The sequence below is a fragment of the Penaeus chinensis genome, chromosome 36 (assembly GCF_019202785.1).
Source record: "Penaeus chinensis breed Huanghai No. 1 chromosome 36, ASM1920278v2, whole genome shotgun sequence".
Lineage (NCBI taxonomy): Eukaryota > Metazoa > Arthropoda > Malacostraca > Decapoda > Penaeidae > Penaeus > Penaeus chinensis.
Genome location: NC_061854.1, coordinates 8,098,307 through 8,108,781, shown reverse-complemented (window position 1 = coordinate 8,108,781; position 10,475 = coordinate 8,098,307). Strand labels below are relative to the sequence as shown.

Below are 10,475 nucleotides of genomic sequence, written 5' to 3'. Positions count from 1 at the left end.
GTGGGGATGGTACGGATAACGGGGAAGAAAGAGGGATTGGTGATGCACATGAAGGGGGAGAGGATGTAGAAACTAAACGGATTAGAGGGTGGATGAGGGAGTGGATCATTCTCTTGAGTCATGTTTATGATTTTGGAGATCTTCAAGTGTTTCTGGAGGGGAGTTGGGTAGGGAGGTCTGGAAAAGAAAAGTTTTCTGGATTTAAATTGCAAAAGGAATTTGACTTGGGAAGAGAGGGAGTAGAGATAGGTTGGTTCAGGGTAGAAGGAAGAGATACTGGGGGAGGATGCCGAGACTTCTTGAGAAGATGGGAGAGGAGTGGAGCGAAGTACAGTTTTCAAAGAGAAAAACCTCTTCGGCGTGCTTCTTGTCTGGTCTCACATAAAATAAGGCCTAGTTTGAATCTGAAAACTGCTACCTCTAATTCGAGCTTGTGGGCTGGGCAGCTTCTATAAAATACATTATAGAAGCCACCACAATTGGCACATGTGCATGACTGAGCAGAGCAATTTGAACGGTCATGACCAGGTTGGGCATACAGAGGGCAGCAGGCTGTGTTTGGCTGGGTGGCCAAAATGCCCAGATTTCAAACAATGATGGGGAAGGGGTCGATATGGTTAGAAAGGGTAGGACACTCCACCAATATAAACTTCATGGGGGAGGTCATGGCTACAGAAGCTAATCTTGGCAATATTGGCGTAAGACTTACGTTGGCCTCTGACAGGAATAATGTAGCACTGGTCTGCCACTGCACCATAGTTGATGAGGCATGCAAGTAAGTCATTTTCACAGTCTGACCAGTCCTTGTCATAGACAGGAACATCAGTCAGAGAGACAGAAACAGTGTCGGTACAAGTATTAAGGGAGGAGTGAGATGGGCAGGAATAGGTTTGCCATAGTGAGGTCAGTCAGGGGAGATAGTGCACGAGTTTGGGACTCAGATGTAACTGTGACAAAGCGTGTATGATCAGAACGATTGCAAAAGGAAACTTTGCCTACTTGTTTTTGGAGACATTGTTGGAAGAGAAGGGTATTGTTAGAACAAGGGGCTGTAGAGGCATCACAAATAATTAATCCCATTTGGGCAGGCCAAAAAGGCCACTCAAAAAGTTTACAGAGATGGAAGCAGTAGAAGGACAAGGGCAGGAGGAAGATGGGGTGGTATGGAAAGAGGTGGTACTGTTGGGAGGACAATAAGGATGACAATACGGATGAAGAGTAGTAATAAGGTGGGTGGGGGTAGACTATGAAGAAGATTGTGCAGTAAAAGATGGAGAAGATGTTGAGAGAGAGGAAAGGATGTATTCTGTAGGTTGAGTAATGACTTGGGTGGATGATTCGGAATGGATACCCCTCAGGGTCCCCATGAGGGGTAAGACAGACAATTAACCAAGGGAAAACTATTCATTACTGACACAAAACTAGCCTTTCATCCTTTCAGCATGGTTCTCACATCTTAGGAAGTGGACAGAAGAAAGGGATGGTGAAGAATAGAAGGAAAGGAAAGGGGGAGAAGAAAAGACCATGCAAAGTTAGTTGAGGCAAGGGCTGAGGTCCAAGACAGGGGTGATCCCCTATATTGGTCCCCAGGCTCTGTCTCATAAGGCCTCCCACGACAACAACAAGCAAGGGATGGGGGGGGGGGGGATCCTATCTAAAAACTGCACTGATAACTATTTTCATTGAGAAATATCTGAATTGGAGATGGAATCAATATAATACAGGATTTTACTGGAAAACTAAAAGCACAGACCTGAATTTTCTGTGACAGGCAGAAAATACTAATGTACATAATATATCAAACCTATAAAAAAGGGCCTACAAACAATGTAAATATGAAAAGGTTGGGTTACAGAATAGCCAAGTCAAGCTATTCCTGAGGTTTTGTTTTTCTTTTGGCCTTTTATATAAACATAATCTAAATATCTGTTTCTGCTACACTATGCAAATTATAATGAATGTATGTTATTGATTAGTATGCGTAACTTGAAATTCCTGTGTATTTCCAAGAGACAAACTAATCTGTAAGTTGGCAACATCTACTGTATTAAAGTTTATAACATTTCCATGGGAAACATTTAAATCTTGGATGTATATCATAATTCAATGAAGTACATTTATTTCACAATCAGTACTTTACTGAAGAAGAAAATCAAACTTAATTATCATTACAGAAAACGAAAATTTAATTAATCTTACCTGTTCTGAGCTATCTAAGGAGGATCCAGGTTTTGGAATACATTTGGTGAAGCACTTCTCTCCCATTTTCTGAAAGAAAAGTAAAGACAGTAATACTCTGCAATATGCTTTTAGACATACATAAAATAGCCAATATAACAAGAGTTACTAGTACACTGGCTAGCCATACATTCCAACAAGATTTACCAATTGTAATGTCAACTGTACTTTTGCTTTGTGAATTTTGTTTACACATAAATAGCTTCACAAGTGCTAAGCCACCAAGGAGGCAATTAGTATAACTTTATCTAACTTCTCCACTCTCATATTTTGGGATTTTAAAAAAAAATGTTTTTGATATTAATACTATTATTCTTATTATTGACAATATGACTATGTTAATGTCACTGAAATATTAATAGCAATAAATATTAAAAAGCAAATACTCTTTTCCAAAAATTAAGAAAAAGAGAAAACAAATGATATAGATAAGACTAATGACTGACTCCTTGGTGATTATACTCTTATGTATAAATACAATTAACAAACTATAATCACAGTGGACTTGATATGTTGAAGTTGACACAGGGTTGAAATTGAAAAGGAAAAAAGGATAATCTCACAAAAAAGAAACCCACTCATCTACACATTACACATCTAGGATTCCTAGTAGAAATACTATAAATATATTACTACACACAAGTAAATAAAATGTAGAAAAAGAAATCCTCGTACCAAATGGAATTCTTTAAATTAAGGATACAATTAATAAAATTGATATCAATACTGTAATTATTATTACTGATGCTATGATTTTAATCTTTTTATCATAATCTTGGTAACATTTAAGACAAGAAACTTGAGGTCATACGATGTAAGCACACAATATTGACAATAAGAATCCTATTTCCTTTAGAAAAGTATTTCTGCTCCAGTTTTATATAATTAAATTTCAAATCTAAGAGGATATTTAAAAAGAACAACATTTTGATTAGTATGAATATATTCTATGTCCATTTATTCAGGATTTTTTTTTCTTTTTGGAAAACTATGAAAAAAAATATTTATCAAAGCTATACAAAAGCTTTAAAATGTAATTATCTATGTTGTGCTGTGCGGGGGTCCTTTTAACCAAGCATGACATCAAACTGCAGAGTTCCGTGTGCATAAAACAGGAAAAATAGACTTTAAGCTTTGTTGAAAATCAATTGCAATCTGACATTTAAGAATGCAGTTTAACTTTTGCTGTCTTTCGCTATGAAAACCACAATTTCATTGAATTCGTGAAATAAAAATCTCAGAATGGAAACAAAAAGTGACGAGTATATTAATAGATGCAAATAATTAAAAAAAAAAAAATCTTATCCTCTTTCGTCTAGGTAATATGAATACCAAATTACAGAAGCTGTTCTGTATACCGTCTTTAGGGGGTCAAGTAAATGCTCGACTGGCCAGGCATGTTCTCAAAATACAAATCGTGTAAAAATAAATTACAAGAATCACCTATGGAGCTCTAAATCAAAATCTACATTACTACAATCACTTTATTAACATTCCATAGCCACAACTTCAAACAAATTTATGAAATAAATATATTATGCAATTTCTTTCATCCAGAATGCAGACGACGCCGGTTTTTCGAGTTTAATAAATGCCTTTTTTCTCACCGTAAGCAGTTCTTGCGTGTTGGCAATAACTATCTGTTGTTTAACTTGGTCCATGAGATCCTCTCGTTGCGATGAAGACATTCTTCCTGCTCCTAAAGATTCCATTATTGAAGAAAAATTGAAATTTGTCGAATCCCTGCGTGAGTCTTGTTGTGGTTTAGAAACAAGTGATGGGCGAGATGCGCAACCCAGGAAAAAATAATTATCTTTTAAGCTGAATATAATTTTGTTAAATTGTAAGGGAATTTTCATTAATGTTAATGGCTTTAGAATAGGGTAGTAAAAGTTTTGTGCTGCAGTCATTGAAATAGTTTTAGGGAAATATTTTCCGTGTTCGTACTTGTAAATTACCTTCTAGGTTTTGTATTATCTGTATGTGTAGGTTCTATTATTATCATGAATTAATAAATATGTTCCTAAATTCAACAGATAATAATGCAGGGACATTTAGCCGACCAACATGATGAAATCCTTTACCTTCATATTATCAAAAATTTAAACCGGTGCCATCTCCAGGACGTATATTTCTTTTTAAAAATAAAAGAAAAGCCAACGGAAAATACCGTGCATATAAATAATCCCAATTGGAAAGGAGAAACAGAAAAAGAGACAGTGACTTATTTACCAGAAGGCAGCCCGAGCCCTCAGTCGCCCGCACTCGCTCTTTCCGTCAAGATGGCGACCGCGATCAACAAGAAGAAGAAGGTGCTTATTTTGAGTCGATTTGGGCCGTTTCTTGTGCTTATACCCTTTCAAAATGTGAAGGAAAGATATTTTGGTATTGGTGGTATTTCGTGTGGGGTTTTTTAGGGGCTCGATTGGAGTGGTTGGGCGAGAAAATGACGCGAGAAGTGGTGTTCGGGGAAAACATGCGTTCGGCGTGTTGTGCGAGGGCGACGTCGTGGGTTTTGTTTAATCGCGTCCTTCGGGAGTGTGTCGCTTCTCGATCGGAATTCTCGCCTTATAATCCGTTTTGTTGGTTTATCTATGCTGGAAATGTGTTCAGGACGAAGTAAGATTTAGGAATATCCGTTGTGTGTCACGCTGGCTTGTTTTTCTCGACCCCGTGTTGGTCTTGTGCTCGAGTTCGAATTCGTTTTCCGTAATTCGCGTTTTATTTATTTATTTTGCGTCGAGGAGGTGGCGTTGATTTAAAATGTCTATGTATTTAGGAGTAGGAACCATGATAGCTATTTTAAAATTGCATTCTCTGAGATTGTAAAAGGGATAGATATACAAGTAAAGGAATTATTGAACATCACTTATTATTATCAGTTTTTTTATGATTTGGTCCAGCATGTGACGCTAACGATGTAAATTGGCAGCGCTTTTAATACTCTTAAACGTACAAGTAGTGAGTGCTTGATTTCAATCAATTTAATTCGACACTTTTTTTTTTTCTTAGTTGAAATTGATGAAAAGTAATTATTTAATGACTTTATCTCCACATGTCTGCCACTGGCCAGTGTCTAGCTCACTGCAGCAGCTTTACCGTCTGCCCTCTCGGAATGACTGAAAGCACATTGGATCATCATGGTTGAATTTTAAGACCTTTTAGATACTTATCGTATGTGGAGTGAATTCAAGCTTTGACAGAATCTTGTGCTTTGGCCTATTGCTACAACCTGCCATGTGTTCATTAGCTGTTTGTAAACAATGTACGCGTCTTCTGCTAGGGGAACTATCTCGGACCGTAGCGTACGGCATACAAAAAATATGGTACCACGCAACAGGCCTTTCCGTTGAAATTGTGCGCTTCGTTTCACTACGAAGTGCCCATCGGAAGGACTGGAGGCTATCAGACTGAGCTTGTGGTGAGCCTACAAATCAGTAGCACGTTTCAGGTGGATTTGGAGAGAACATGTGCAATAACTTTATACAGAGAATTGGTTTTGAGAGCTATAATGCTCATCTTGATAACCCCCTCTATTGTCATTACCTGTTACCCTATTCACAAGTACCACCATCCATATGAATGTATCTGCCTTCATTAATACGAATTTCATGGTTGGGCAGATCATGAGTTATGTGAAGTTTGTTGCTAAAGTGTTTTTTTCTTCAACAGTTCGTCAAGGACGGTGCGTTCAGAGCCGAGCTGAACAGATTCCTCACCAATGAGTTGGCTGAGGATGGCTACTCGGGTGTCCAGGTGCGCCACACACCTGCCCGTACAGAGATCATCATTCTAGCCACACGAACCCAGAATGTCCTCGGTAAGTTTTGCTTGTGTAGAATTGTGTATTGGTATATTTAGCAAGCTTACCTGTAGTTGCGTAGTTCTTGAGTAATGGATATTTAAACAGTTGTAGCAAAATCCTCTCTGTAAGGGTAGATAACTTTGGGAGAGTTACATTAATTAGCATTAATTTACAGCAGTAAAATAACCCTATGGTGATGGGTTTTTCCCTTCATGAACCAATCTAACAGCTGGGATGCATGTGCACACATTTGTGTGAAAAATGGAAAGGGGCTGGGGTATTTGTTTCCAAATAATTTGCCCTTCAGGGATGAAGTCCCAAAACCAGGGTATGCGAACCCAAAATCCAAGCCTAACCTCTCCATCCTTTTATTTATTCCCTAGATGTTTTTTAGCAGGTCTGCACACTTGTAAAAAAATTACAACAAGACTGTCCCTCCAATGAAATAGGCACAGAAATAGGCACATGAACTGAAAACCTTACTAATGCAGTTGCCGTATAACCCTAGAAAGTTTATACTTTAACTTTATGAACACTGAAGGATGTGGTCCGGTTGTATACTTTCACTGATTAAATTTGGAACATGTTTAACAAACCATGTATATATGGCAAGAAAGAGCTTGGATTGCTTTCTTGACGAGTAACAAGTTGTCTTGTCACACTAAAGAGGGTAGTTTTATTATCTTTTTGCTGGAGGCCCCAACAAGGTTTCTTTTATTATCAATTGAGAGCATCCCTTTACTTTCTACAGATTTTGTATAGCAAATAAAGGACTTGCCAGTTTTTTTTTTCCCCCTCCATGTGGTATTCCTTTATACCTTATGAAAATTAATGAAAGAATGTTTTAAATGTGCATTGTAAAGAACCATTGAAGTTCATGTTATAGTTCTTTGATGCTTGTATGCAGTCCTTTCATTGCTCTGAGTCCGTTATTCAAAGCCTTTTCTTGCTTAGTGGTGTAGTGGATATGTTTGATATTTTATTAAACTTGAACTAGTGTGTTCTGCACTGTTTTAACCCAGTCCCGATAGATGGCATGTACGTGCACATTATGACATGACTGGACTCTTTCTGGATCATGTATAGCTATGCCATGTGCCTCAAGCTGATCTTATTGTGTGCTGAACATTTGGCTATAATCATTGAGGATGTTAGAGTATAGTAGTTCAGTGCTTATATTTTAAAGAAAGCATGTTTTCATTCTTTATGGTGTAATTAACCCCTTGGTGACGGGTGTAGAAAACTAAAAAAAAAAAAAAAAAAAAAAAAAAAAATGCTGACCTTGAGCGCGGTAGTTCTGTACATCAAGCTGAATCACTACCTCGGAGCGCTTTGGCTCCGAGAGACGTGACCTGTCAGGAAGGGGTTAACTGCACAAGTCTAAATATGGAGTGCATCCGCATTATGCCCATAATAACTACTTGAACTCCAAAATTCACCCCATGACCAAACTTCAAAGAAGTTACTTGCTGTTTACCATCTCATGAGTTTTGTTATGAGTTGATTATTAGTCCTTCCTATTTTGCCAGTTAATTACTAATTGCTCTTGATTTTCAAAAATTTTGTTTGTTGCTAATAGTGTAGTATAGTTGATAACATTAGCATGTCAGTACTTCTAAAATCATTAGTAATAGTATTAAAAAGGAGGGGGGGGGCAGGTATCAAGTGGTCATTTTGGCCTACTAATTGGCATCCTAGAATGGCACACAAAGTTCCCATCAGCATTGAGCTTCAGTTCATTGGTCAGGTTTCACTGATGTTAGTACTATTTGTACTCTGAAGTGCATTTTGTGAACAAGTGGTTTTACTATTTAACACTTTTTAACATCTACCAGCAATGATTCTGATAATTAAGAACTTTCTTTTTAGTATTCATTCTCCTGGTTTTGGGAAATACTTGGTTGATATAGTTACAGCATACATGTGATATTGGGTGTGGCTTTCAGATAGGAAGGCTTTAGTATCTAAATTAACCCTTAAACCCTTAACTCAATGCTGCCAGGAAAAATGAACAAAAAATGGAGAAAATGCTGTCTATTTTCTATATTTTTTGTGAAATGTCTCCCCACAGATGGCTCTGCTAGTGCTTAGCCACAAAGTCAATTAGTAGACCTTGTGACGGTACCTGATTTGAATTGGCGGGGAAGACATATTTTTTATATTTTTTACTAGTGCTATGAATATTGGTGTTATTATTTTTATTATAAACATTATAATTATTGTTTTTTAACATTAGTAACAGCAAAACAAGATAACGTAAAATATTTCGTAAATCAAAGAAAAGGGTGAACGGGCAAGACAGGCAGTACTTGTAACAGGCTCATTTGTGACTTAGTACAAGTGTAGCCATCTGTGATAAAACAATCAAACAAGTACTCACAGTGGGCATAGCACGTGTCGGCAAGAGGTTAAACACCATATAACAAAGATTTAAGATGAAATATTAAATTTGCTGTAGACAATATTGAAACCAGTAATATGTTGAACTTTTTAATTGTTTGGCTGATTTATGTGCAAGATTTGATCGAACTATTACCCATTCCTCCAGGTGAGAAGGGCCGCCGCATCAGGGAGTTGACATCCCTTGTCCAGAAGAGGTTTGGATTTGCTGAAGGTTCAGTAGAGCTCTATGCTGAGAAGGTTGCCCAGCGTGGTCTCTGCGCCATTGCCCAAGCCGAGTCTCTCCGTTACAAGCTTGTCGGAGGTCTCGCAGTGAGGAGGTAAGACCCTAACATTCTCAGAATGTGACTTTGGCAATTCAGTCTTCATCTGTCTTTTTCTCCCACCCTCTTCAATACAAATGTATAGAATTTTTTTTTTTTTATCTTCTATATTAAGCTGTAGCAAAAACTTGGTGATAAATCTTGATATTTGTTAAAAAATAATCAGTTCCCCTAATGACATGTCTTTTCTTTGCTTGATATATTAATTTATCTTCTTATTTCTAAAGGGCCTGCTATGGTGTGCTCCGTTTCATCATGGAGTCTGGCGCTAAGGGTTGTGAGGTCGTGGTGTCTGGTAAGCTGAGAGGTCAGCGAGCCAAGAGCATGAAGTTCACTGACGGTCTCATGATTCACTCTGGTGAGCCCCGCCGCCACTACGTCGACACTGCTGTCCGTCACGTTCATCTCCGCCAGGGTTAGTAGCTTCATTGTTTTACTTGACTATGAATATACCAATTAATGATTGAATTTTACAATCTGCGTATGCTTTAGTACTTGTAGAAGTAGCCGTTTTAGCCAAATTTTCTCTCTGCAGGTGTACTTGGAATCAAGGTCAAGATCATGTTGCCTTGGGACCCCACTGGCAAGAACGGCCCACGTATTCCTCTCCCTGATCACATTAGCATTGTTGAGCCCAAGGAGGAGAGCCTGCCCACTGAACCCCACTCTGAGAACAAGATGGAAAAGAGTGTGCCTCCCCCAGTAGCAACCCCTGCTGCTGCGCCTGTACCAACTGAGTAATTGTAATACAAAAGGGGAAAATTAAAAAAAAAACCCAAACGGACACTTTTTATTTACTTAACCATTCTTGCATATCATGATTGTATTGCTTGGGCTATTTATTGTTGACAATGTGTAAAAGGGCCATCAATCCGTATGGAAAAGGGATCTAACTTGTAAAATATTTTCTTAATGAAGTTAAAACACTATAAAAAAAACCTTTACGTAAAAATCGTGACTATAGTAACCTATGGTAAGCTATGGTAAAAAAAGTTCTTGTGTAAAGCGCAGGAAAGGTATATGCTGGCTGATGTGGACCATACTTGGTTTCTTAGTGTTGAGCCTACCTTTACACCATCATGACTTGTAACTTCTATAACCGGTGTTATTGTGGTGGGTGGGGGTTGTTGACGGGGACTGTGACCCAGCATCCTCTTCTCCCATCTCCACGCCCACAGCTTTCTTCATCTGCTGTCCCCTCCCTTACTATATTGGTTGGAGAAAGGGACTGAGGCCCAATGTAGAGGATTACCCCTACCTTGGTCCTCAGCCCTAGCTACAACTAATTTTGCAAGGTCCTTTTCTTCATCCCCTTTTCTGTCCCCTTAGTGTAATTGTTAACACATTTTTGCCCTTTTCGCCATTATACTTGATCATAATGCTTCCTACTCCCTTAACTCCCCTTTCTAACAATCTTTACCATATACTGTACCCCATCAGCTCCCCCTCTCTACCATATTCACTACCACACTACCCTCTATTACTGTTCAACCTGTAACTTTACCGTAATCATTAACTCATTCCTAACCCTTTTCTCTACTATACTTTATCATAGCGCCATATGATCTTTGATGTCCTATAGCACTTCCTTACCAGGTGGCTTTGTCCCCAAGCTTCACGTTATCGCTATATTTTGAATACGCCGCTAATGACCTTAGATGTTGACAAAAATTCTCAATGGATAAGTGATAATCTACCAATATTGCCAA

At 38.3% G+C, this 10,475-nt stretch overlaps 2 protein-coding genes across 2 annotated transcripts in view; one reads left to right on the top strand and one right to left on the bottom strand.

The window, feature by feature from the left end:
• LOC125044769 (mitochondrial import inner membrane translocase subunit Tim13-like) overlaps positions 1–4,023 on the bottom strand; it is a 6,065-nt gene extending 2,042 nt beyond the window's left edge. The window contains exons 1-2 of the mRNA XM_047641687.1: positions 3,846–4,023; positions 2,200–2,268 (exon numbers count right to left, since the gene is read on the bottom strand). Of these exons, the coding sequence (XP_047497643.1) occupies positions 2,200–2,268; positions 3,846–3,950 (174 nt within the window). The 5' untranslated portion in view covers positions 3,951–4,023. The remainder of the gene's footprint in view (positions 1–2,199; positions 2,269–3,845) is intronic.
• Positions 4,024–4,410: 387 nt separating this feature from the next.
• On the top strand, positions 4,411–9,550 carry LOC125044768 (40S ribosomal protein S3-like). The gene is made up of 5 exons (XM_047641686.1): positions 4,411–4,550; positions 5,911–6,058; positions 8,592–8,763; positions 8,994–9,181; positions 9,302–9,550. Exons 1-5 carry the CDS (start codon positions 4,521–4,523, stop codon positions 9,505–9,507), a joined length of 744 nt encoding a protein of 247 aa, XP_047497642.1. The 5' UTR covers positions 4,411–4,520; the 3' UTR covers positions 9,508–9,550.
• Positions 9,551–10,475: the final 925 nt, after the last annotated feature.